This window comes from Halichoeres trimaculatus, unplaced genomic scaffold (assembly GCF_033239565.1).
Source record: "Halichoeres trimaculatus isolate MK-OKI-2021-1 unplaced genomic scaffold, fHalTri1.1 fHalTri1_scaffold_10, whole genome shotgun sequence".
NCBI lineage: Eukaryota > Metazoa > Chordata > Actinopteri > Labriformes > Labridae > Halichoeres > Halichoeres trimaculatus.
Genome location: NW_027437187.1, coordinates 26,263,946 through 26,291,216, shown reverse-complemented (window position 1 = coordinate 26,291,216; position 27,271 = coordinate 26,263,946). Strand labels below are relative to the sequence as shown.

General features: G+C 39.4%; 3 protein-coding genes across 4 annotated transcripts; 1 reads left to right on the top strand and 2 right to left on the bottom strand.

Moving 5' to 3' along the window:
- Positions 1-7,090: 7,090 nt before the first annotated feature.
- On the bottom strand, positions 7,091-15,099 carry chchd3b (coiled-coil-helix-coiled-coil-helix domain containing 3b). Of its 2 annotated transcripts, XM_074678285.1 has the most exons (9): positions 14,870-15,099; positions 11,041-13,192; positions 10,852-10,960; positions 9,178-9,358; positions 9,046-9,060; positions 8,722-8,805; positions 7,683-7,753; positions 7,429-7,564; positions 7,091-7,343 (listed from the first exon to the last, which is right to left on the bottom strand). In XM_074678285.1, exons 1-9 carry the CDS (start codon positions 14,942-14,944, stop codon positions 7,320-7,322), a joined length of 2,847 nt encoding a protein of 948 aa, XP_074534386.1. In that variant the 5' UTR covers positions 14,945-15,099; the 3' UTR covers positions 7,091-7,319. The 2 variants fall into 2 exon arrangements, with proteins under 2 accessions (XP_074534386.1, XP_074534387.1); XM_074678286.1 differs by lacking the exon at positions 9,046-9,060.
- Positions 15,100-15,687: 588 nt separating this feature from the next.
- On the bottom strand, positions 15,688-22,200 carry slc35b4 (solute carrier family 35 member B4). Its single transcript, XM_074676775.1, has 10 exons — positions 21,791-22,200; positions 20,546-20,659; positions 20,349-20,451; positions 20,193-20,242; positions 19,023-19,104; positions 18,783-18,843; positions 18,233-18,342; positions 18,062-18,137; positions 17,909-17,984; positions 15,688-17,605 (listed from the first exon to the last, which is right to left on the bottom strand). Exons 1-10 carry the CDS (start codon positions 21,865-21,867, stop codon positions 17,356-17,358), a joined length of 999 nt encoding a protein of 332 aa, XP_074532876.1. The 5' UTR covers positions 21,868-22,200; the 3' UTR covers positions 15,688-17,355.
- A 921-nt stretch (positions 22,201-23,121) lies between these two features.
- On the top strand, positions 23,122-26,228 carry golt1bb (golgi transport 1Bb). The gene is made up of 5 exons (XM_074677996.1): positions 23,122-23,328; positions 23,910-24,001; positions 24,089-24,267; positions 24,358-24,439; positions 25,744-26,228. Exons 1-5 carry the CDS (start codon positions 23,304-23,306, stop codon positions 25,780-25,782), a joined length of 417 nt encoding a protein of 138 aa, XP_074534097.1. The 5' UTR covers positions 23,122-23,303; the 3' UTR covers positions 25,783-26,228.
- Positions 26,229-27,271: the final 1,043 nt, after the last annotated feature.

The following is a 27,271-nucleotide window of genomic DNA, read 5'->3' as shown; positions in this document are numbered from 1 at the left end:
TGCTAAATCACTGCTCCAGATAGACAGAGCTGCTGTGCTGGATCTCACAGATTTATCTCCTTAAACATCAACTCAAACATTTTCAAAGCAGAGTTGTTGACACTTTTGAACTACACTTTGATGACAGCTTATCATTATGTGATATAAACCCATCACTCTGTGGTTAAAGGTAAATGACTGGTGTTCAGATGTAGACTGAAAGTGAAACTGCTACGTCACTTTCCCTTATCACCCAATACAGTACAGCCTTACACAAGTTGTGAGGTAGTTGAGCTGTACAAAGAAATAATATAATCTTAACTTTTCTCTCACAAAAAAGACTAAATTACAGGAAAAGTGGAAAGACAAACACTTACCTGTTGCAAATAATAAAACATCACCTCACATACAGTGGGCTGTTTTCTCCCTGGAGACGTTTTGTACACTTGCTCTGACAGAAAGCTGATCCATAAGGCTTCAGAGTGTCGTCCAAAGCCTAATAGGTGCTGCAGTCCTTAGGGTTGTCTTCTCCTTGAATGTGCCTGTGTGTGAGTGTTTGTATGTGTAATGAACAGAGTGAGCAGCAGCAGAGTTATGAGATGGAGATGCCAGCGAGAGTACACACCCCTTCTCTCCCTCCTTCCTACTCTACTCTCTCTCTCTCTGCTTTTTTTTTTTAATTCATCCACTACTCTGCCAGTCATTACTGTAACCGAGTTCACAGCTCCCTCTCACACACACACACACACACACACACACACACACACACACACACACACACACACACACACACACACACAAACACACACACACACACACACACACACACACACACACACACACACACACACACACACACACACACACACACACAAAAAAAATCAGTCTCTACTAATGTGAATACAGTGAACTCAAATGTTATTTTTCTGCAACACTTAAATAAGTCACCAAACAGGAAATAAAATCCAGCACACACACACACACACACACACACACACACACACACACACACACACACACACACACACACACACACACACACACACACACACACACACACACACACCCTGCATGACACAGCATCCTCATTCCATTTACACTTTGATTAATCTCTTACATGCTTGAATGAGACAGCTCTAAAACCACACAGCTGTTCTTCAATTTAGTTTCTTAAAAAGAAACTTAACTTCACCAAAAAGCAGTACAAGATGGAACTTTTTTTCTTAAATTCTTCAACTAAAGCACAGTTTAAACCAACTCTGTAACTTCCTTCCTAGGTTAAAACTTGAAGACGGGGAATTCCGGTGCTGAGAGGGAAAGGAAGCATGAAACAGTATCCGCATGGTCATGACAGGTGAGAGGACACGACTCACAGAGCAGGAATCTCACCCTGCATTCCTCCTCTGTGACAATAAACTGAATAATTACGCCTCTGTCAGACACCAAAGGCCTACTACGCTCACACACATGCGTACAGGCGCAGCCCCCATCACCCAGCACGTGCAACTCTTCCCGGTATCCGTTCCTGTGCTGTGAGTCAGCTGACCACAGGATGAGTAGTTCCCTCTCTTCCTTTCATGCGTCCGCCCTGAGGATACCAAAGGAAGTGGCTGAGAGAGCTGAGTCACCTCGACTTCTTAGCCCCGAAAAAACTCATCCTCTTCACCTCTCAACAACTTCTACTCTTGAATTCTGATGTTGGACATTCAACTTCCACCTACATCCTGATCCTCACTCAACAGAGGAGAACTCAGCTATAAGATCCAGAGAGACTGAAAATATCCCTCCTTTTTTACTCTACTCCACTCCTCTTCTCCTTCTCCTCTCCTTGTGTTACACAAACAGCTCAGCTACCCTCAGTGGGCTATATTGTGACTGTTTCTGTGCAGAATCTTTAGCTGAGCTGCAGCTAGCATGGTTGCATGTTTACTTTTGGGATGTTTGAGAAAATGAGACATGTTGGTGAAATCAATTTGACAAGTGGTTCAAGAATTGTTTTATGGATTTAATTATCATCAAACAGAAATAAGAAAATATTTAAATCACTGTTTTCTGTGATTTAATTGCAATGAGCTAGCGATAAGTTAGTTGCTAGGTGCTGCCCTGTTGGCTATGGCTGCCTTTTGCAGCAGCTCTCTCTCCTGTGTCCGTTTCTTGTAATTTTTTCGTCTCTTTTTCGTAATCTTTGTATTTGGAGTGGACCATTACTTTGTATGGCTCATTTGTTGGTCATGGACACCAAACTTTTTGTGGCTTCAGTGACATTTTTACTATATTTTCTCCTGTGTTTGTCTGGAGATCCTGCATGTAACCATGACTGCATTGTTTACATGTGAACTCAGCTGTTTGCAGCCTGTAGCATGTCAATGCTAACTGGTGTAAGGCCTGATGTCTTCCCACAAGGTGAGGAGAAGGAGGTGAGGACGACGTGCTGTCTCTCAGATGTGAGCTAAGAAGTGATGACATCGACCTGTCCCTCCCTCCATCCATCATTAAGATCTATCCCCAATAAGATGGACGAGCTAGGCGTGCTAACCCAGAAACAGAGGGAATACCAGAGGGCAGTGTAGCATCATGCTATTCACAGACATGGCTAATGAAGCTAGCCACCAATGCCACATTGGAAGAGCTTCACCTGCTGTGAGCAGACAGGACACAGGAGACAGAGATGGAGCATGACTGAAGAAGCTCAGTCCTGGACCCTGTGGAGGTGGAGGCTGGCTTAACTGGAGAAGAATGATGGACAAGCTGTCATCATCTATTTTCTTATGGACCTTTTTGCACTTTCTGTACACTTTCTTACTTTTGTTTTCTTAATTGCTGCTGTGACTTCAATTTCGTTGTACTTGTTACAAAGACAATAAAGTTCTATTCTATTCTATTCTATTCTGGTTAGCCTAGCTTGGCACAAGGACAGCAGGAAACAGCTGAAACAGCCAAATGTAACAATACACGAGAAACAACTGCTTTTGAAAAAAAAAAAAGTGATTTTTTTTTGTATAAACTAAGCAAAAACCATAATGTTGAATTCCTAAGTTGTGTTTTAAGATGTGTTGATGTCCTGTTGAAGATTAACAAGCTACTGACATCTCTAAAAAAATATTACACATGATAAAAAAAACCCCAAAACAATACAAAACAGTCAGTAGATTCTCTTGAATAGTGGTGGAAAAAACTGCAGTTCTTTTAGTAACCACTAGAGGCTGGCCCCAAAAGCTTCTGAAACCCTTTTAGATCCAATATTGAAATAGAACATGCTGGTCTGATACAAAAATCTGATTTGACATCTTTAAGTCACTTATTGATTCACAAGAGCTGCACAACAGGCCAGGGGATTTAAAAAAAAAAAAAATCTACATCAACCAATCAGAGAGAAGGGGTTTTTGGAGCATGGAGCCTTAAAGATGCAGCAGCTAAAATGAAGCATTTCAGGCAGAGGCTGAAAAAGATTTTTCTGAAACACTCGTGTGAAAAAGTAGGTATCTTAATTTACTGTAATCCTGTACAGATGCTAAAAGGTTACCACAGAGAGAGTATAAAGGCTCAAAGAAGAAAAATATGCACTCTTTAAAAGTGCAGATCAGAAAAGTGATAAAGATGTTTGGCTTTGCTCACTCTACAAGTGACACAATCTGAGAGTTTCCAGGAGAAGCTTCAAGCAAAATGATGAATTCTTCCTTTACGACTCCTCCTGAATAAGTGAGTGCACAGTGAACACTTAATAGTCAGTCTGACTTGCAGCTCTGAGTTAACCTCAGGTTGATATATGAACTTATTACACCTGTTAGGGTGAACAAACTTATCAAACCAGAGTGTCAAAACAAGTGTCAGTGTATGTTTTCTATTGCGTCCAAGCATGACAAGTTCATTTGTTGCATCAGGCTAATTTCCCATCAGACATCACACTCTCCCCATCGGGTTCAGCCAGCAACAAGGCGACAAGAACAACTCACACACAAAAAACAAGCAGTGTTATGTAACAATCCTACTCGAGTCTTCTGCTGGGTTCATATGCGTCCTTGGTAACAATCACTGTAGCACCAGCAGAGGAAGGACAGCATTGCATAACGACAAACTCGATGCCTTTTAGATTCAGCAGATCTAAAGATCTGCATTTCATACAAACAGTTCAGGTGACGATGTGAGCGGCTGACTGCAAGGGAGTTTGTAGTTTGTTTTCAAATTAACAAAGTTTAACAATATTTACAAAATCAAGCTGGTGATGACCTGATGTAATGTTTGTAAGAATAGATCCAAGCCACTTGTATTTATGTAAGTGTAATGTGAGTGTCTTGGTGATGTTTTTGAATGCTGAGTGGGTGATAAGATAACAGAGACACCCGAGAGACAACCACTGTCATACCTGCTGGCATTTGTTATATTTTGCTTTTTTAAAGTAAATTCTTAGTTACATTAAACTTACAAAATACGTTTCCATTTTCAAATTTTGCCTGTTATTTTCACGTCTTTTTGCTTTCTTATGAGTCTGCAGACTTTTTTTGCACATGTGCTGTACAGCTTTGACTTTACACCTGTCATACATATCTTTACTATACTGCATTTTAAAATTGTATGCATTGCTGTACTGACCAGGATACAAGACAGCCCTGCCCACAAGTCAAACCCCCTTTTGGAGGATCAGGATTGATTTTTAGAAAAAGAGCATTTGAAAAACTCCTCATTTAAACAAATGCTAAAACAAAACAATCCACAGCTTGAACACACAACTCTTGCTTATAATAGTAGAAAATCCATACTTTAAAAAAAATGAGGACTTTGCTCCTTACTGCAAGTTTTAGTCTGAAGATCACAGCTTCACTTCTGAACATCTTCATGGCTTTTCCTGGACGATGGAGACGATGAGGCTGCGAGACAGTTGGATGCAAAAAGCTGAAGCAAACAAAGTCTTTAGGAAATGACAGAGGACATCTAAGGTATTTAACTTTAGGACAGAAAAACATGTAATCCTCTAATTTAATCTGCTGCATGTAAATTGCAGGAAGCAGATATGGCCTTCTACATGTCTGCACATACACACACACACACACACACACACACACACACACACACACACACACACACACACACACACACACACACACACACACACACACACACACACACACACACACACACGCAAACATTCACTTCCTCTTCATATGGAACCAGGACATGCTATACCTAAAATTAGATGAGACAAACACTCACATGGACACGCAACTCGCTGGTTTAGCAACACTGTGGCTCAGCCCAAACAAAGGACACAAAACTGAACAACATGTTAAATTAAAAACTAAACAACAACAAAAGAAACAACAAAACTTGGTTTTTGTCTGATTTTGCCCAAAACTGGAACTTTTGCAGAAACAATCAAATTTCTAAGTTTCATGTTTCTAATCCTTTTTGATTTTTTTTTTTTTTTTTTTTTTAAGGGGTCTTTCTCTGAGACCCGCTCCCCAACTGACATGTGCAAAATGGTTCAGCCCAACCAGTGAGGGTTGATCTGAACCCAGTCAAAAGAGTCAAGTGACTTGTGCTTGAGTAGTATGTACTTCCAAAAACAGCCGGATCAGGATACCTAGAGCAGGCTCGGGAAAAAGGATCACTTAGTTTGCTTCAAAAGCAGGGTGGGTCTGGGGTGAGGCCTGACGCCCTCAAGAATGTACAACATACATCAATATTAAACAAAGAAAATGCATTTGAATTCAAGGAGAGTAGTTCAACTTGAACAAGTAAACTCAAGGTCTAGGACTCACAAGAGGAGCCAGGACGTTCTGGAGTAGGGACCACAGGTTTTGATTGACCTGAGAGTAAATAAGCGTGAATGAGTTGACACTGTGCAGCAGAAAAGTAACTTGCTGTTAGGCACTGACATCTAATGATAGGACCAGAATCCCTGGGTAAACCACTGCTTGTGATGTCTGGGTAAGTGAAAGGTGAGCAGTAGCATGTGACTACAGGGGAGCTCCCTCTACTGGTGACATTTTTGTTGACAGTGTCTCTATATTAAGTTTCACTCCCAGGGCATTTGCAGAAAAACACCCCTGTGTTGGTGCAGTGAACAGATGTTCCACCATCAGACTGCAAAAAAAGAAAAATAAACAAAAAAAGGTTAAAGAAGCTCTTTAGAAATGAAAAATCAGGATTAAGATTAAGTAAAGTGAACTGAAGAGCTTTATATGGTCATACTGCACCTATACTACATCAGTGGCTCCCAGAGCGGGGAATACACAAGGCACTGTCTGAGAGATCGAAATATAAAACATGACTTATTGAAACTAAACATTTCACCCACTCTTGTAAAATAACATCTACAAGTCACTGAATTTATAAATACTTAAAGGCTTTTGCCTAAGCATGAAGAGTACTTCATGGCCCTTCTGGCCTTTTAAATTAGTAAGAGGATGTAAAGGTTGATTAGCCGTCATTGTACTTTGTGTGCATTGTTGTATTTATTTTTGGTTAAGCAGGTCTGATGTAAGGACTGAGTGTTGGATGTTAAATCCTCTTAATAATAGTGCTAAAAATGATAATAGTAATGATAAGAAGATCTCAGTTTAATTCAAAATGCAGCCCAAGTGTGTAACAAAACATGACTGGAGACAATCTTAAATTTGTTGCTGTAGAAAGTCTTAATTATCTGCACTGAAAAATAAAAACAGTAAAAAAGAGAAATACTGGTGAAGCAGTAAATGTAACTGGATTAAAGGTGGAAAAGTGGCCGGTATACACACACACACACACACACACACACACACACACACACACACACACACACACACACACACACACACACACACACACACACATAAACAGGAAGATGAACAAAGCTTGAGACTTGATTAATTTATTTATTTGCATGCACCAGAAATCAACCCTGAAATATCATATGTACAGTACAATAACCTAAAACGCATACAGGTCTTTGATAGTGTTCCTTCGTGCATCTGCAATCAGATATAATAGGCTTTCATTACTTTAAGGCACACATACATGATCACATTCAGTGTTTAGTTTCTATCATATACAAAATACCTGAAAATGATTCAGCCAACCACTCATGACAAACTTCACTCTTCTGTGCCTTCATTACATTTCGCTTCTTTTACAAACAAACTCTTAAAACGCTGTGATTCATTTGTGAGCGTTGTGGCACGTTTGGTTTAAAAAATGATCCCAAGAACCAGTGAGGTCCCAAACATGGCACCTAAGTGAAGCTGCTAATGTTTGTGCTGCTGTAACTAGAGCAGTGTGAAAGTAGATCAAGTGTAAAGGCTGTAATTGACTCTCCTGAAACAGTTAAGCTGTCAGACCTCAACGTCCCCGTCAAGTGGTCTGAGTTAACCTCCAGGGCTCAGTTTATTCTGAAGACAGAGAGGAAACAGGTGAAAATGACACCAACAATAACAGACAAAAACACAACTTATTCTTTGTTTTTTTAACTTGTACCTTCTTGGCGTTGTCCACACACTGCATGTAGGCAGAGGCGATGCTGGAGCAGGACAGAGTCTTCCCTGTGTTCTCCCTGTAGCATTTTAAAATCTGACTCTGCAGGTCTCCACACACCGGCTGGATATCAAAGCGCCTGAGAGGAAAACAAAGACCCAGTCATGTTGATTTGGTTACCAGGCAAACATCCAAACTAACCCATCCTGTGCCTCGGATGGTAATTATACAGGCAGAGATTTTTTTTTGTAACTTACTTAAAACGATTGTGAGTCTCTTCTTTTCCCTTCTCGAAGCTCTCAGCAGTCACTTTGTAAAACTCGGTACACTGAAAGACACATCAAGGGCAGGCCAAAACATTAAAAAATGGTCTGTTTTAATAATGTTGACTATAATTCTGACCCAAAGTCGTAGGAAAATATCTTTTTTTGATTCAACATCTTCCTTACTACCTGTACACAAAATACTCAGTCTGATGCGTTAATGCTGCTTGAATATGAGACATTTCTACGTCTGTGTCTTTAAGGTCATAATTACTAAATTTGACAAATTAGCATAAGAAATGTGTAGCTTTATGTTCCACAATCTACCAGTTACAGATTGATGTATAAGTCCATCAGATGATTGCTAATGCTGACTCCTTTTCTTTACTCTGTTTTAGTCCCCACCACTTACTAAGTGGAGTTTCTGTATAGCAGCTACACGCTCTGCTTTGTTTCCCTGGTAATTAGCTAGCTGGATAATGGACAGTGGGTTTAAGGGCTTTTTTTCCACACTGAAAATGCTGCAGTGGCTTAAAAAATGTTACAAGAGTGGATGGAGTTAGCTTAAAATGTAAAATCCAGCTCAGCAACTGGTTAAAACTTTCTGAAATATTTGCCACAAGTCCGGAGGAGCTGCAGATTTGCAGACGCAATTGTTTTCAATTCCATAGGGTACACATCTTAAACTCCCAGCTGTATTAGATGCATCTTTAAATTATTGTACATAAAGTGTTTTACAGGTCTGTGTTTGTTGTGAGGAATGCTGTTTTGTGAATGTAACAAACTTTGTACATTGTGGTGCTGCCTATCTTGGCCAGGACACTCTTGTAAGAGAGATTTTTAATCTCAATGAGTTTCTCTTCCTGGTTAAATAGAGGTTAAATAAAAAATAAAAAATGAATAATTATTTTAAAACAGTGGTTTATAGCATCTTGCAACTTCTAGTACAGTAAAAGCTACATAAATCGTAATCACAGCAAACCCTCAAAAAATTGTTTAAATAGCATGAATGAACAGGGAAAATGTTGCTCACCTTTGCTTCAAGTTTTGCAATATGCTCCTTGTAAAGAGCGTCTCGTTTCCTCAAAGCCTTCTCCTTCTTCTCCAGCTGATGAGCCTGTGTGAGTGTAAATTATTGACCATTATTCCTCTGAACTCCTGAAACCAGCACAGTCATGCAAACTTTATATATTGTTGTTTTGTACTTGATCCATCCTGATAACAATTTTCTGCAAATTACTTGCTTTTCCTGATTATTTCTCTTCTGGTGACACACATCTGTTTTCACAGTGATTAGAGCAGGAGGAAAGTGAAAGTGAAAGTAAGTCATGCATATATAAATTCTATCCTATCTTACCTTCACCTCCATCCACTGAAACAAGGCGAGAGCAAGGGAAGAGAAAGAGGCACATTAAGGGGAGTGAAGAGTTTCATGTTGAAAAGAGAGATCCTGACACTCATGAGCGTCATCAGCGTTTGTTGCTCTTACGTAAAGCTGCACCATCAGCCTCTGATCCTCGGTCTTCATGCGCTCCTGCATGATGGCTTCCTTTAGGTTCTGCAAGTACCCGGGTTTCTCTGCCTCCAGCGTCTTCTTCACATGCTCCTCCACCTGAGCCTGAGCTGCTGCTTTGGCGTCCGCTGCAGCCTGCACCCTCATCTCCTCCAGCCTTTAGAAAACAACAAAGACAGGTTTTTAACCTTTTTCACTTATATCATCAAAAACGTATGGTTCGAGTCAACTATAGAATTTAACTAACTGCAAATTCTTTAAAACAGTCAGCTTTCAAATGAACACTTTCACATTGGTTTCACTCAGCTTAGTCGTGATGGAGGGCTTAAAGTGATACTCCGGGATGGAACAAGTTGGGTCCTATCACAAGGTTTAGGGCAGAAATTACCCCTACAGCAGTGTTTTTGTGCAGCAGAAGCCCAGGGCACACGCACCAAACACCCCCTCCATGCTCCTCTGCCGGTTTCCTCTGCACTCAGACGGGACCATATTTTACTTGACCAAAAACACAAATAAAGAGACTCCCACCAAAAAAACCTGATATCGGTCTGCATTCACGCTTTATTGAGAGAATTTTCAGCACGTTACTTTCACATAAAAACACCGCTAAATAAGGCTCTAGTTCTCATCATGTCGTACAACAGCGCTTCCTTCCACTGAAGAGCCACAGCTGGGTACGAGGCTGTCACCGCTTAGTGTATCAGTTTGCGCGCGCGGCGTGCCAGATATAAACAAACGCAGGTAGTCTGCCAGGACAAAGAGACACGATGAGAACTAGAGCCTTATTTAGCGGTGTTTTTATGTGAAAGTAACGCGCTGAAAATTCTCTAAATAAAGCGTGAATGCAGACCGATATCAGGTTTTTTTGGTGGGAGTCTCTTTATTTGTGTTTTTGGTCAAGTAAAATATGGCCCCGTCTGAGTGCAGAGGAAACCAGCAGAGGAGCAGGGAGGGGGTGTTTGGTGCGGGCGCCCTGGGCTTCTGCTGCACTAAAACACTGTTGTAGGGGTAATTTCTGCCCTAAACCTTGTGATAGGACCCAACTTGTTCCATCCCAGAGTATCACTTTAAGCCTTTGCACACAAGGCACTTTCTCCATTAATTTGGAAATACAGGTCTTTTAATTTATCAGTTTTTATTAGGTTTTAGGACAAAGAAATTCACATAGATTTGCACATTTAAAACACAGCTGGAAAACTGGCGGGCAGGTGTGTCATTGCACTTCAAGCCTGCCTTGCTTGACCTGCCCTTTTTGGCGGTTTCTGCGATGAATGCTAAGATGAGTTAGCATTTCCAGCACAGCAACTGCCAAAGTTGGCTTTGAAACCCCTCTCCAGACACAAATAGATGACCACATCCATACACTACACAGTCTATAGCTTGATTTTAACACCACAGATAGGACTTCCTCAGTCATACTAACCAGCACCTCTTCCAACCTTGCTCAACCCTTATGGGGAGTCCCTCAAGGCTCAAGCTTTGGGCCCCTACTGTTCCAAACTTGAAACTTTTTTTTGCAGGTAAAATAAATCAAAACCACAATATCTAATTTTCTTGTTATGCAGATGACACCCTACTACACTCCTCAGTGACCAAACCAGACAGAATGACGTGAAAACCTGGTAACTCATCCACAATTTTTGTCCTTACTGTCTCTGCAGCTCCTGTCTCCTCAGGTTGATCTCCTCCTCTAGACTCCTCTGCAGCTCCCCTTTGATTGTCTTCCTCAAATTCTCCTCCACCTCCTCAGGAGACAAAGCTGCACCCAAACACAACATGTCTGTTAAAAACAGGAAAACATGTAACAAATAGCTACGATAACTTTTGAGATTAGTTTACCTGCTGCAGGTGGAGGCACCAAGGTGACAACAGGTGCTTCAACCTCTACTACAGGGGGCAAAGATGGGATCACTGTGGGCTCCTCCACAGGTACTGGTGGATCAGGTGGAGGTGGTGCTTGAGGCTCTACAGAAGGCTCAGTTATAGGTGCATCAGCAGGAACAACAGCCAGCTCCACAGAGGGACAGGGTGGAGGAGAAGGTTCAAATGCAGCCACCAATTCTGGAGGAGGTGGGGGAGGAGCAAGCTCACATGGAGGTGGTGCTTCAATAGCTGGAGCAATGGCTAGAGGGACTTCTTCAACTACAACAGAAGGAACAACAGGCTCCACAATGCTAATGTCTTCTGGAGGAGGTGTAACTGCAGCTCCAACTAGAGCTGAATCTGCAGGAGAGGGTGGAGTTATCAGTTCGACTGGTGTGGATTCAGAGACGAGTGGAGGTGGAACTGTTTCCACTGGTGGGGTTGAGAGGACAACTGGTTCAAGAAGTTCAACAGACGGAGCTACAACAATGGGTTCCTCGATGGTTGGAGATGCTGGTGTCTCAATTTCAGTGGGTGGAGATGGCACCAAAGTTTCGAGTGGAGCTGCTGATTCTTGGGGCATTTCCAAAGGTGGAGGCAAGACAACTGGTTCAACAGAAGGAGCCACAGCAGATAATTCAATAGTATCTGGAGGTGATGGAGCCACTGGTTCAGAGGCCAGAGATGGAGCTGATTGCTCAGGTGGAGCTACAGCAGCTGGGGGTGACTCCATGGGTGGAGGTAGGACAACAGTTTCAACAGGAGGAGCAAGATAGGGTTCGATAGCAGCTGTAAGAATTGGTTCAGAAGGCAGAGATGGAGCTACTGACTCGGGTTCAGCTATAACGGATGGGGGTGCCTCAGCAGGTGGAGTTGGGACAGAAGGAGCAACAACAGGTTCAATTTCAATCAAAGGCAATGGTTCAGATGGCAAAGATGGAGCTAATGGTGCTGGGGATGGCTCAACAGGATGAGGTGGTGCAGCAACAAGTTCGATTGAAGGCGCTGGTTCAGAGGGCAAATATGGAGCTAATGCTTCAGGTGCAGCAGCTGGGGCTGACTCTACAGGTGGAGGTAGGATGACAGGCTCAACAGAAGGTGTGACAACAGGTTCAACAGTAATCGAAGAAAGTGGTTCAGAAGTCACAGATGGAGCCAGTGGTTCAGGTGCATCTACAGGAGACAGCTCCACAGGTGTAGGTGGTGCAACAAGCTCAACAGAAGGAGCAACAACAGGCTCGGTAATTGGTGGAGTTATTGTTTCAGAGGGTAAAGACAGGACTAAGAGTTCTGGAGGTGACTCCATGGGTGGAGGGAGGACAACAGGTTCAACAGAGGGAGCCACAACAGGCTCTGTGGCAGGTGGAGGTGTTGGTTCACAGGGCAAAGATAACACTGCAGGTTCAGGTGGAGCTAGAGCTACTGGAGATGGCTCAACAGGTGGAGGTGGTGCAGCAAGCTCAACACAAGGAGCTACGACAGGTTCGACAGCAGGTAGAGGTGTTTCCATCACAAGTTCAGAGGATGGTGGAGCGATGGGTTCAGGTGGAGCTACAGGGATTGACGCCACAGGTGGAGGTGGAGTTATGGGTTCAGGTACAGCTACAGAGATTGACTCTACAGGTGGAGGCGGGGCAACAGGTTCAACAATAGGTTCCATTATGGTTGGTGCAGGTGGAGTTTCTGGCTCCACATGAGGAAGGATATCCGATTCAACAGGAGCCAGGATTACTGGCTCTGCCACAGCTGGTGGAGGAGGGGGAGGAGGTGGAGGCTCTACTGCTGCTTCTACTTGTGGAGCAGGCACAGAGACAACAGGGTCAGCAACAGGTGTAGTTGTTGGCTCAATAAGTGGAGGTAGGGGGAGGGAGTGAAACTTCACAGGTGGAGGAGGGATGAGTTTCACAGCAGGCTCCACTGGTGGAGGTGAGGGTGGGGCTTCCTGAGGAGGTGGAGGAGCGATGAACGGAGGTGGAGGTGTCAGAATTGGTAACAGGTCTTCAACAGAGGGGGCAGGGACTGGGGTGGGGGTTTCTGTTACAGGTGGAGGGGGACTTTCTTTCTGTGAGATAACGGGACAGGTGGATGTGGATGACTGCTTCATCCGGTTGATGACTTTGTCCGACAGCTGAAAGAGAAAATGAGTTTATTGTTTTTAACACGAGTTATTATAATTCAATAATTATTAAAATCAAAACAGAGTTAAAAGATTTGAACATTTTGGGCTCATTCTGTCAAATCAATCACAGAACAAAGAAAGATTCAAGAGACTCAGAGGAAGGCTGGGAGACAAGCCAGAGAAAAGAAGGCAGGAAGGATAGAAGAGAAGGTTAGAAGAATGGATAATAGATGGGAAAGAAAGGAAGGGAAAGTACTAAATAAAGACAGAAAAAAGATTAGAGAGGAATAGAAGGAACAATGAAAGAAAGTAAGGACAGAAGTATAGAAGGAAAGATGGAAGAAATGAAGAAAATAAAAAGAGAGATGAGTAATAACAGGAAGGATGAAAGAAAGAAGGGAAAGAAGGACACGTATCAGATGGGGAAAAAGGAGGATTAAAGTAGGAATAAAAGAAAAGAATGGAAAGAATATAAGGAACGGTAAAGAAAAGAATGAAATAGTGATAATGGGGAGGATCAAAGGAAAGATGAAAATGAGGATACAAGAAAGGATATAAGTAATGAAGAAAAGAAAGACAGAATGAGGGAAAGATAGAATGATGAAACATAGTAAGGAAGGAATGATAGAAATAAGAATATAAGTAAGGAATAATAACAGAAAAGGAGGAAAAAAGAAAGGAAGACAAAAGGGAAAAGACAAGAGAGCAAGAAAAGAAGGCTAGAGGGAAGGATAATAAGAGACAAAGGATGTCATAAGAAAAAAGAGATGAGGAATAAAAAGGAGGAATGATGGAAATGAGGTGGAATTAAAAAAGGAGAGAGGCAAATAAGAGAGAAAGGATAGGTAGGATGGGAGGGTAGAAAGAAGGAAGGGTTGTGAAAGAGGCTTGGAAAAGAAAAGAAAAGAAAGAAAAGAAAAGAAAAAAAAGAAAAGAAAAGAAAAGAAGGGGAGAGGAGGGAGCAAAATGGACACAAAAGCAGATATTTCACAACATTTTTGTGTTTGTGGTCACCTCCAAAGGTTAGGTCAGTTTATACTGCTTTGTGTTGTTTTCAGTCTCTAACACAATGAAATACTAATATATATATATATATATATATATATATATATATATATATATATATATATATATATATATATATATATATATATATATATATATTTAGAAATTCCAAGATGATTAAATGACGATCATACTCAGATATCTGCATTATCATTTATCCTGAAAACTGTTGGCCAAAAAACAGTTTCTGGATAACTTACAGGTAAAGCTGAAGAAACATAAGTGGTTGATAAAATTTCAGAAAACTAAAGAATTATTCAAAGGTTTCATCCACACGCAATATTTTTTGGAAAACTGCATCCATGTGCAAAAAATATTTTCCTGAAAATCTGGATTTTCCGTGTGCTCTGTTTTTCATGCTGACTGACATCATGGGAGTGGGTTCATGCTCTGACTTTGTGTGGAGTGAAAACAAACATGGGGTCGAGACAAACATTCCTCACTGACAAACAGGAATTTGCACAACATCTGTCAGTGTAATTCAAACATATTTAAAGCTGAGCATTTAAGGAAAACAACGCATGTATTTCTGCAGAGAATGTGTACAATGAATTTTTTTTCTTTCAGTAACTTTCTCTCAGTTTTAATTCAAACACAGGTCTCCAAGAGGTTTTCACTCACCCGAATGCCCTTCACAAACGTTACTCCGCTTTCCCCCTCCTCGAGGGGGAAATGACTCGGACTGTTTCCCCCCATCCACACACACCTGCTGATACACACCTCAACCAGCTGTGTTTACACTGCGGGATGTTTTAATCCACACTGCGTGGATTAAATGCTACTTACTGAAATCTACTCGTGCTGCTGCAACTGTCTGACACTCCCACAGCCGCGTGCTTACAACGGCAGCCGCTATTGGATGAAGCTCAACAAGGCCTCTTCTGATTGGTCCATAGCCTCCTCGAGACAATGAAATGTGAAGGAACATTGTGTTCCCTATAAAATATATACAATAAAACGAATTTAACAAAGCATCTGGACAGATTCTAAGAAAAATCACTCAGTGGACCCTTAAATTTAAACTTTTCTGCTTTGAAATCCAACGAAATTGATACGGTTTCGTCTAAGCATCGAAAAGTTCCCACCACTTCATGATAATTCTGCAGTTCTTTACAATTTTGACTAAAATAGGCTACAGTAGTTTTAAAAATAATGAACAAAAAATTTAATCCAAAAAATTTTCAGAACCAACACTGTAGAAGACTAAACCTTTCAACAGAAAGTATTTCTGTTTTAATACATTAGTCATTTGACAGGAAAGAGTACAAACTGAGGCAGATCTTACACCAAGGATTTCTGTTAGAAATTACTACATTATCAGTTAGATTAGGGCTTAAATAAAAGCTAATTCAAAGAGAACAATAAAATTAAAAAAGGTATGATATAAAAAAAACAAACCAAGAGAAACAGCTGAGGAAGAGCCAGACTTTTGTGATTGGGATGGTCAAACTGAGGCGGTGACTTTTACAGGGGTAACAGGAAGACACAATATGAGCACAACCTCAAATTAATTGCATTTATTTACTTGTTCTGTCTTGTCTACTCAAGTCAACTTTGGCTAAGAGGCAAGTAAATTCTGGTGTCATATCATGTGTCATGTTACAATATTAGTTTACACTGCTGCCTTAGGGTTGATGATTTCAATCCAAACCAGAGCTCTGAGTGAAAGTGTTCTGGCTAAATTTTGAACAACCAGTTTTATATAAAAATGAAATACCCATAAAATAGAGCTGGCACATTTTTCCCCAGCTGAATTTAAGAGTGATGGGAGTATAAAAGAGATGGTTCAAGTTTTTGAGGAGAATTACCTCAGAATTGATCAGTATCCAACTACTTTTTGCTAGGAGTGAGAGGTTTATTGAACCGTACAAAGTTTCTTTTAACATACACTGGTTAAACACCTGAGACAAAAACAATTACAGCTACCACATGATGTTCATAAATAATCAATCTGTGGACACTCACTGTCTCCTTATTAGAAACACATCCAGCATCACATTGTGTTAAGTGTAAAACAACATTAGAACATCAGTATTCAAGTAAACTGGCTGCAATGACAATGTAAATAAATACTTAACTCAGCTTTAAAGACATGATGTTTCATCTTTGAATGTTAACGAGAACCTGAAAGTGAAGAACACAGCTGGTGATATTCTGTGTGTTTGTGATCTTGTGTTTTTAATTGGTGAAAAGATGACAGAAAGATCATCAGAACACAGCCGTAGCCTTAGGAATGGCTTCTTATGTTTGATGATGATCAAAATAGTCCCAAAAAGATGCATGTTTATCCTTACACACTTAAAGTCAAGTTGTTTGGCTGCTTTAGTAAATATTTAACCTTTATGTGATCATTTCTTTTAAAGCTGCATTAGTTGTTCAAGGCAGTGGGAGATGAGTCACGCTATAGTATTCAAACATTCACTCACTGTTTTCATAGATTGTAAATCTTATTAAATCAAAAAGATCTAAAATCATCAAAGTTTTACATAGCACCACTAAACTGCATCCAATTCCTTCCATTCAACTGAAATATTGCTTTTTCTTTCTTATTCGAATAAAAGGTGCAGTAACCTGCAGTAAGTTACTCACAGACACTTCCAGCAGTTGCAGAGCAGCTTTCTTTCATAACAGCTGGACTTATATTTGCACCTGCCAGTAGCAAGTCAAATATTTACTCCATTTCAGTTGTTTTTGGTCTCCTCCACCTCCTGAAAGCTGCGTCACCAGCTCCATTTTCACCAGCTCACAGCTAACTCTGCTGACTGATTCTGAGTAGGGCATACATAGAGGGTTTACAGAGCTGTTTGCTGAAAAAAATGACCCAATTAGTCTGAATCAGGAACAAATGGGCTTTGGGCTGAGTGACAGGCAGGGTGGAAAAGTATTCAAATGAGGTTTAAGTCGTTATTTCTTTCTGCTCTTTGGAATTTATTGTCAGGGTTAAAAATAAAGAATATCACCAGCTTTATTCTTTGAACCCTCATGGTAAGAGGAGGTAAGTTTGAAAAAAATGAAATCTATAAAACAACTGCAGTATCATTGACTGAAAACAATCTTATAGTCCAGAGTGGTGGTTGGTTTCTACAGTAACAGTCTCCTGGTCTTTTTTACTCGGCCTTCTTCTCCTTGGCGTCAGGTCCCCGCAGAGCAGCCCGCACGCTGCTCCACACCTCTGTGTACAGCAGAGTGCCCAGAAACACCACGAAAGTGCCCACCCAGTGCCAGGCAGTGAAGGGGTTTTGGAAGTAGAGGATGGAGAAGATGAGGCTGAGGAACTTTCTCAGAGTCACCACCAGAGTGACGGTGAGTGAGGCGCACTCTGTGGTCAGAATGAAGACGCCGCGGATACACACGTACCTGAAGGGAAGGGGTTAAAGTCTGTAACAAGGATGTGGAGGCATTTAATAGAAAGTGGATTTTAAACAAAAGCTTACGACAGAGAAATGAGGATTTATGCTGTTTGTGTCTTGTCCTTGGATTCGTGGCAGTTGCATTGATCCCTCTGTTTCAGTCCATTTAAATCACTTTGAATGATCTCAGGTTAGTATCAAAGGTGCCTTATTAATAAAACCAGGTTTACTGATTGATTCAAACTGAGCTAAAGGTTACAATGACAATAAATAAAAAATTCAACAGTAGGATTGTTTTTCATCAGGATACTGTGTGATGACGTTGACCATCAGGTAGATCCACATTATGGGCACAGAGTGTCCAACCACAGGAACAACCACAGGAGCTGGAAGCAGAACATGTTTGTTAACATGAGGGAGGATGCAGAGTGAAAGCTGAGGGGACTGAGAGGAGGACACTTACTGCTCTGGCTGAAGTAGACAGCATGGTTGTAGATGTTTGTGGAGAGCAGCAGGAAGCCAGGCAGAGGCAGGCAGTGCTACAGTTAAAGAGCAGAAAAACACAGAGAGATGAAGTTTATGAAGTCTGAGTTTCCTGCAGTTTTCTTATCAGAGCAGGAAGGAAAAAACTCACATTGTAGAAAAGAGCTTCTTTGGAGTGTTTTCCAAACTTTTTGTACAGCGTCTCCTGGAAAATTCCCATCCTCGCTGACATCAGCAGAGCAAAAGTCAACATGGAGATGCCTAAATGGACAGAAATCAACTACACTGATAAGGGAAATCTGTTTAATTGACATCATGTTTGTAGTAATAGCGAGGTGTGTTGGTTATCTCTCAAGTTTTATTTTATAGATCTTAAAAAGGGGCAATAAGGGACAATAAAAAGGAAGCTGAGGCAGTTTATAAGAGTATTTTCATTTCATGGAACATAATCTTTAAAATTCAAGATTCCTTTTATCCTCGTTTGGCAGAAAACCCAAAAAGAGCAGAACAAAATCACGAGCATGGCTTATTTTACAAAATGCAGAGCATTCATTTTTAAATAGATGATAAATAGAGAATTCATTCATTTTTTTCTGCACAACATTTAGGATGTGATACCTGAAAATATAATGTAAAGTGAATATATCAAAAATTTCTTTTCATCTTTTGAGCATTAAAAAAAATTGCAGATTCAAACTTACCCAGCAGCCAGTGCATGAGAGCATAGAAGCCTTGCTCTTCTGATCCCTCGTTGGACATATTCTACAGAAAAAAAACAGCAGAATATTTGGAAATCGGTATAATGTGTCAAGGTTAAATTTTTTATAATATGAGAGAAAACTGAGCTGGAATTAAGCATGTTTGGTCACAAGGACCAAAATCTAAGAGGGTAAAATCATTGCAAGCTGCATCTAAGACTTAATGTAGTGCAGGGGACTCACCACTTGTTTGGCAGACATGATAGTGCAAATGAAGATACCAGCTGAGACTAAAGCTATAGACAGGTATTTACTGGCTGTATACCTGCAGAGAGAAAGAAAGGATATGAGATACTACAAAGAGACACAAACAAATCAGCAGAACAACAACAAAGTAAAACACAGCAGGAGACACCTGAACTTTAACCACGTCACTGAGCTTTGGCCTTTTTCAGGTGTGTAAAGAAAAACCATATATACAACACGGATTACTGATGCATCCAAAAATAACTGGTTATTTAATTGCAAACATGGAAATTGATAAAAGGTAAGTTGAAGGTAGATTCTGCAGGATTTTCCTAAAAAGAATAAAATGTCACCTTTTACAAGAAAAAACCTACTCAATCATCTCCTGCGGGCCTCTATACATGTGTGTCAGTGTCTGTGTCTGCCTCGACCCTCTTCTCTGCCTGAATGTTGATGTTTTTGATGTGTCGGAACGTTTCTGAGTGGAGAGTAGCTATGGCTTCAGTCAATTTCAGTGCACCCAGTGCGCAATTGACTTTGCATGTTGATTAGTGAGTTGAAGAAGCTATCCTCGAGTGGCTACGATAGTGGACTGAAGCTTGGCTTTGTGAGTTGGCTTTCTATTGAGCAGGTATGTTTAAAATACCTATGATTAGCTTGTGCAAACATGCCAAGTCAGGTGCACGGCTCTCGAGTCTCTCCTACGTAGAAACATGATGCTACAGGCAGTTGTTGGACCAGTGAGTATGTTCAGTCATGGTTGGAGAATTGAATTTGTGTTTACAAACAAGCAATGAAAATCCCTGCAGACCCTACCTTTAAGTTACAAATAGTCTGTAAAAGCTTAATAAATGAAAAAACTTGCGACCTTAAATTACCTTTAGTGTTAGTCTTCATGCTTATTTAAATACATCTTTATTTGCATCAAATTATAAGTTCAGTTTCTGAAAACTCAGGATTTTAATCTCATTGGATTAGCATTTTTTCTTGAAAAGTGACTATACATTTTTCTTCTTCTTCAGAAAATTCTAGTTAAAAAAACCTTTCAAACTATATTTGTGTTTTCATGGTGTTACGACTTGTAAATCTCAAATAGTATGAGGGTACAAGGTTGAAGAGTCAAGCTTGGAAAGACAGAATTTGAATTGATGAAGGAAGCAGGTTTACCTTTTCTTCAGGATGATTATTCCCAGGATCATGTTAGCGATGAGAGATCCCTAAACAGAAACAGAAAGCAGCTTAAACACAGGGGTCACACTGAGAATGAGGTGATAAAGAGGACTTCAGATTGAAGTTGAAAAGCCAATTGTTAACATTTCTTACTGATCTGAAGATCATGTGTAAGGGCATAGCGATGTTGAAGTTAAGAGCATAGTTGTTGATCACACTGATGGTGAAGAACATGGTCACCATGATCACATAGTTTCTGAAAAATAAATAGACATCATACTTTGTTTTGAGTTTCTGTTGAACAATTTAGGCCACCACGTTAAAATCAGATCAGTGAACTGTTTCTTTACCTCATGGGAATTGCTGGTTTCTTTCTCCCAAAGTTTGTTTCAAAGATGAAACCCTCTACAGCGATGAACAAAAACTGAGCGAAGGTGACGATGTTGCCACATCCTGGAAACTCTCTGGAGAATAGAGTATCAATCACCATTTAATAACACATGGAGTAAAAACCAGGATAATTGTTTTTAAAAAATGCATTCAGCAAAAGACTGATCACTTCACATTTTACCACAGAATATGGACAATGTAACATTATGCAGAAGTTGTAAGGGTAGAGGAAGGTTTTTCATGTGTTGTTAAGCAGAAGCTTTTGCAAAATTCTTGTTTTTCACTGGTTTTAGGTCTATAAACTAAGTGCAGTTCATTCTGGAAATAATTTTCTGTTCAAGTGGGAACAAATGTAAATGTTCTCCTGGCCCTGCAAATGTGGCAGCATGTTTGTAGTCTGTAGTACTGTGTTGGCTAATGCCATTTGTAATGTTTGCAATTATGTTTGTTAGCTTCTGTTATGTTCTATTGTTTTAAGAATTATTTATTTTTCTCCAGGACATGTCTTTCATGGATTTACAACTAGTAAATATGGAGCTGCATATCTAAGACTCTGGAGAGCAACTGCTTGGAAGCAAAAAGTAGACATTCAAACATCGTAATAAACTGTTTCTTATTTAACTTTTTTTTTGTCAAAGTTCTTCATTCTTTTTTGGACAAATGTCTCCAGTTAACTGAGTGTTCTGTCTGTGTTTATCAAGGGTTAAGGCCACAACATTTTACGCTGGATTATGTTCAATTCTGTGGTGTATTTCATTGTTATTGTCAAGTCCAAGAATGGGTGGTGTCTTTGATAGACCTCTGGAACTTCTCCCTCCCTCACTCTGTGAGACTGCTGTAAACATGTGAAAGTGAATGATCAATAAATACCATAAAAATAGTTATAGAGCAATCCAAACTGTTTGAGATATGATTTTTGTCCGATTGTGACCCTAAGCTAGTTTGTAAGTACAGTTAAAGGCCGTTATGCAACGGTTAGACAGTGCTAGCAGTTCAGTACAACATTAAAAAGTTATTTCTTGAGTTCATGAGCACCTAAATAATCACTTTCAACGAGCTAATGTATTACTTCATATCACCAGCACTTTATACAGGAACAAATAGTAACTTTAAGGCAAACCAAAGCACTTAAACGCCTAACCAGTTTACATTTCCATAAAGTGAAATCGACATGACTTCATTAAGAGTCTAAGTTTGGCACTGACCTTACAAGCAGCTCCAGAGACACCACATTACTACAGCATCCGATAAAAACAAGACAAATGGCAAAAGCGGTCCCCATGATGCTTTCACAGCTGAGTAATCCGGTTTAAAAGTGTCAGTTATTGAAAAGATCGTCTAAAGGGTGCATATTTGCATATTAGCAGCAGCTAATGTTTTAAATGAGGTCTCTCTGCTCACACACAAACTCCGCTTGAGTTGAACACGTCTAAATCTGAGATTGCGCTCTTCCTCAACTTAGTGGCTCATGGGAGTTGTAGTTCGTATCAGGAAATAAAGATGGGAAGGGCAGATAGTGTCTATGATAAATAAAATGTTATGTGTGTGTCTTTTCTGGTTGTCGGTGCCTGCATATGAAAAGAACTGATAAAACACGAAGACAGAAAAACCTGAGTTTCAGACTTCATGGCGTAATTTCTGCGCAATCATGAATCGTTGAAACGCCCTGCGGAAATCGAACCCATCTTTACAAATATGAAGAGCTCTCACTCTGTAAAAAATCTTTGGTACGTAACAACAACAAGGTTACAGAAATGTTTTAAAAAATATATATAAATAAATTAAAAAAAAAGACTGCCCATGTCTGCTCTGCAATAACTGAATCTTCATTTCTATAAAGTTATAATAATAATAATAATAATAATAATAATAATAATAATAATAATAATATTTTTATTAGGTTTTTAGTTGTAGTATCACAGATGAATCACAAGCTCTATATGTCAGTTCAAGCCAAACAGGTTTACATAGCATGTTACATATTATGTTACACAAATCACATGTTTACACATGGGGCCAGCCTACTGACTGCCCTAAAAACTTGAAGAAAGCACAAGAAAGCAAGCATCATTGTACGGCCCAGAAATAGAATGATTTGAATTTAAATTTATTTATTTGATAGGGGCCATGCAGTTTAACATAGTTCATAACAAAGCATGAATCTGATGTGCTGCACAGAGAGTTTATAGCGAATGCCAATTTCCAACTGTTGTCCATAGTTGTGCCTTTAAGTAACTAGATCATAAAATGTGCCTTAACAAGCAATATAATGGCAAAAAAAATTACAGGATAACAATTAAATAAAGAAAACACATCAACAAAAAGACAACAAATTCCCTGTTCAGTCAGGAAATTAAAAACGTGGCAAACTAAGAATAGTTACATCTCCGTTTTGCTTTCAGGCAGCAATAAACTTGTCGTGCCTTGCCTTGGTACAGAACATACATCACATGCATGTATGTATGTTAAGAGTAGTAGTAAATGAGAAAAGCTGGCAACGCCTTGCGTAAGTTTTGAATTCTCAAGTTAAGGAACATCTGTCATCATAGACGATCTTGGGAGATACGTGTTGCGTTGCTCCAGAAGACGTGGCGGCGTAACAAACCGCTAGCTTCGCTTTCGTCGGTTCCTCTGACTGTAGCATCAGTTAGCTCCAAGAGCAGGAGGAGGTTTTAATTTACAGTTTACGTTTTGGAAATTCACCAAGTGTCTGCCAAAATGATATCACTCACGGATTCACAAAGTAAGACCCGTTTTAATTTTCCAACGCTCACTGTGCTTGTGAAGTGTCGATGTATTTAACCGGTTTAGCTGAATGTATGTGGTTAGCAGCTGTAATGTAATTGGCTGAGAGCGCTCTGACGTCACTTAGCCGTTTAAAAAGGAGAAACAACTCATTCATTTTCTTCTCAAAATACTCATTTTCAGTATATTTTTCAATATCACCAGTAGTCTATCATATTTGATGTTTGTGTGAAGGTTTAATCTTTTTGCACGTTTGTACTGAAAACCACCAACAAATCAGTTAAATTTTATCCAAAGCAGCACTTAATGGAGTATAAAATAGCATTTTCATTTTTACTTTACTTCTTGTTTTATACAGTCTATGATTCTTGCCAGTGTGAGTCCGAAGCTTCTGTTTTAAACGTCCAGTTACCTCACTGTCATAACAACTTATTTCGTCAACGCCAATGCTTTACTTTTCTTTCTTTCTTTCTTTCTTTCGTTCTTATTTTTTTATTTTTACATCTCTACTCTATGGCGTTTGAATTGGCCTAGAGGACAATTAAAGTGTTATAATTTGGATTTCCTTAAACCCCACAGAGATTGGAATGGGGCTCACAGGGTTTGGTGTGTTCTTCCTCTTCTTTGGGATGATGCTGTTTTTTGATAAAGCCCTCCTTGCCATTGGAAATGTGAGTGACACCTCTTTCTACACACAGTGTTACAGGTAAACACCTCCCTCATGTAAAATGACTTTCTGTCTTTGTTCTTTTGTGCAGATTCTGTTTGTGTCAGGTCTGTCCTTTGTCATCGGCTTGGAGCGAACCTTCAGGTTCTTCTTCCAGAGGCACAAATTTAAAGCCACCAGCTTTTTTCTGGGAGGGGTGTTTGTGGTTCTGATCGGCTGGCCGATCATTGGAGTTGTTCTGGAGGTTTACGGGTTCTTCCTCTTGTTCAGGTCAGTTTGGAGAATACATAACACACTCTTTTTTGTTGTCATTTACCCAAATTGATATGAATACATCTCTCTCTCTCCCTCTTTTAACAGAGGATTCTTCCCAGTGGCAGTGGGCTTTATCAGAAGAGTACCTGTGCTTGGATCTTTACTCAGTTTACCAGGCATCAGCTCAGTAAGTTCAGCTGAATGGTTATGAAATCACTTCTTCAGAAAGCCAAGACAATCAGCAAAATGGTTTTATTTCAGAAGTCTTAAAACAAATTATTTTTGTTAGTTATTAAAATAACCAGAAAACACTCTTGTTGGACAAGCTTGAATAAGGAAATTGGTAAGATGAATTACTGTTACCACTTGCTTTTGTATCTCGATTTATTTCACCACAATATTTTCCCCAGCAGTCAGCTCTCAGTTTTCTCAACGCAATAGGAGATTTTTAAACAACTGCGCCATTGATCAAAACTGGAATAAATGAAGACACTAACTTTAAGAATCACTTATGCCAAGCCAGTCAACCAGTCTTAATAACTCAGTTTTCATAGTGCGGCGACACAAACTTCAGCCAATGTCTGAGGAAAATTAGGAAAAAAAGATTCCACATGACCTTAAAGTGAGCACAAATAAAAAGTTACTAAAAGTTTTCTTACATATAACAGAATTTTGACACAACAGTCTCATCTTTTTAATTAAGTTCTAAGAAAATCCAAATGCAGTTGGAGAAAAAAGATAAATTTGCAGATGAAACCAGTTAAACATTTAGGAAGAAGCCCAAACTTGAGATAATTTTGTCGCTCTTTCAACAGATCGATAGAAAGGCTGAAACTTCCAAGCTGACAGTTTGTCTGCTGGGTCCCCAAAACAGTGTCTCTGTTGTCCTGAACTCAAACACTTAGAGTCGGCTAACTGTTCGAGACCTTTATGTGTTCATGAGGATTCTCTGTGTCCAGGATCATTTATCAAAAAGCTGTTCCCTAAAGGAAGGCAGGCTCTGCTGAATGCAGTGTACTGTGCTGGAGTTCATTCACATAAAAACCTCTCAGCGTCTCCAGCCCATGATGTCATCTGTAGCTGAATGGACTCTCTATCTCATCATACTTTCAAACTCTGCTTGACATGTAACATTTTAATTGAAACCTCAGATTACAGTTAGAGATCACACAGCTCTTTCATATTTGAGGATATTTTTTAACTCAAGACATTAACTGTGAAATTATAAACAAAAATCCTCCTTAGTCACTTTTAATCAAGATAATCAGTGACATTTCAAATTGAATCTCATTTCTGTATTAAGCATCTCAGCAATAATGAAACCTGGATAACAGCTTCTGATCTCATGATGATTATTTAACAGCAAAGAAGAGAACTTTTCCAAATATGATATTTTGTACAGAGACCTCTGTGAAAGCACTTACTGTGTATTTAAATGCTTACTTATTTTAGAAAATAAAAACTAACTCTGATGATTGATTTCTGTTTCAGCTGGTGGATAAAATTGGTGAAAGCAACACAATGGTATAACATCAGGATGCTTTCCTATGGGAGGAGAGTTTCAGTATTCACCACGGTTTCCTGCGCTGACTGTACATTTCGTCATTACCACTCCAAAGCTGTGAATCCGAGCTCTTTTTTCTGCGTATCTGTGGACGTTTGCCTGACATCATGGTGTTTGTTACCAAGAGATTTTTTGTGATGTTTTTAGAGCTGGAGGCAGGTTTCTCGTTTAGTATCATTCCAGTCTGATGTTTTTGGACAGATATCTTTGGACCACTGGTTAGACTGCACAGAGAGTCAGGAGCTCCTCACAGCAGTCACTCCTCCAGATCATGTGCCTGAACATTAACTGAGATCATTGATGAAGTGTTACTGAGATTTGTAAATAAAGAAGAAGTGATGTTGAGATAAATGTTACCTTGGCAAAGAAACCTGTACTGTTGTGGAAAAAGAGTTTCAGAGATTTGAAATGTTTTACTGTAACTTTTCTAAGTGCATACTTTAATAAAGTGTGTCTTTTTTAATAAAAGTTTAGATTTTTCTTTGCAGGGATCACAGAACTATTTTACTTTATTATGAACTGTGTCAAGTGCAAGAAAGAGATGGATTTCCTCAAATACTTAAGATCTTCATCATTAGTTTAAAGCTACTGGGACATATTTTAATGGTTTAAAGGTTATCAGACTGAGCGGAATTTAAATTCTTGCCTGTTTTTGACTTTAATTCTCAAACTCAATCTCCAGCCTTACATTTGACTTTTTGTGTATTTATTTTAAAATAGTGGTAATCAGAAATTTACTGCAGGCTGATAAAAATTACATTTTTACATTTCACACATGAAGTTCTCAGTGAGTGTGAAAAATATATATTATTTTCTATTTTACTATTATTATTATTATTATTATTATTATTATTATTATTATTATTATTATTTTTATAAGATTATAAGATTATAAGATTGGACTTGATTGGTCATAAATGCAAAAGAAAAAAACAACAACAACAAAAAAATTGACCCCTAACTTTAATTCAGGAATCTGACATTTTTTTTAGAATCTTTATACAATACCACAATTTTTAATGTTTTTTCAAACTTCTGAGAAAAAAAGGTCGAAAGAACGAATTCTTAATTTCTAAGCCCACAATTCAAACGATTTCTGGGAATTCTGAGAACACATGTAGATTTCTGACATTTTTCCTGAATTCTGAGGAACAAAAATTCAGGAAAATGTCAGAGTGAGAATTTTATTATCATTATTTTTTAATTTAGTTACCTATGTATTTATTCTGCCATCGCCACAGTTTTTTTCCCTAATCTTCTTCCATACGCCTTGAACTCTCTCTCCTTTTAACCCTTTAACTTTAACTTTTTAAATGCAAAGGGTATGAAGTATATATGATCTTTGACTAACAATTTCAACAAACAATGATCAGTGATTTATGCTATGTGTGTCTCTTCTATGGTCCTGTTTTAAACGTGACAATATAAAGTCACCATTGCACCAGTTTGGACATA

Bases quoted from the DNA above. Each gene is read 5' to 3' on its own strand.
- slc35b4 (XM_074676775.1), bottom strand. From the start codon at position 21,867: ATGGGGACCGCTTTTGCCATTTGTCTTGTTTTTATCGGATGCTGTAGT. The intron at 19,105-20,192 runs GTAAACCTGCTT...TTCTCTCTGCAG, and splicing joins ATAATCATCCTGAAGAAAAG to GTATACAGCCAGTAAATACC. The intron at 18,343-18,782 runs GTAAGTTTGAAT...CTGTCCATTTAG, and splicing joins TCTCATGCACTGGCTGCTGG to GCATCTCCATGTTGACTTTT.
- golt1bb (XM_074677996.1), top strand. From the start codon at position 23,304: ATGATATCACTCACGGATTCACAAA. The intron at 23,329-23,909 runs GTAAGACCCGTT...TAAACCCCACAG, and splicing joins ATCACTCACGGATTCACAAA to AGATTGGAATGGGGCTCACA. The intron at 24,268-24,357 runs GTCAGTTTGGAG...CTCTTTTAACAG, and splicing joins GGGTTCTTCCTCTTGTTCAG to AGGATTCTTCCCAGTGGCAG.
- chchd3b (XM_074678285.1), bottom strand. From the start codon at position 14,944: ATGGGGGGAAACAGTCCGAGTCATTTCCCCCTCGAGGAGGGGGAAAGC. The intron at 13,193-14,869 runs GTGAGTGAAAAC...TTTCTCTTTCAG, and splicing joins CGTTTGTGAAGGGCATTCGG to CTGTCGGACAAAGTCATCAA. The intron at 7,565-7,682 runs GTAAGTTACAAA...TTTTCCTCTCAG, and splicing joins GAGACTCACAATCGTTTTAA to GCGCTTTGATATCCAGCCGG.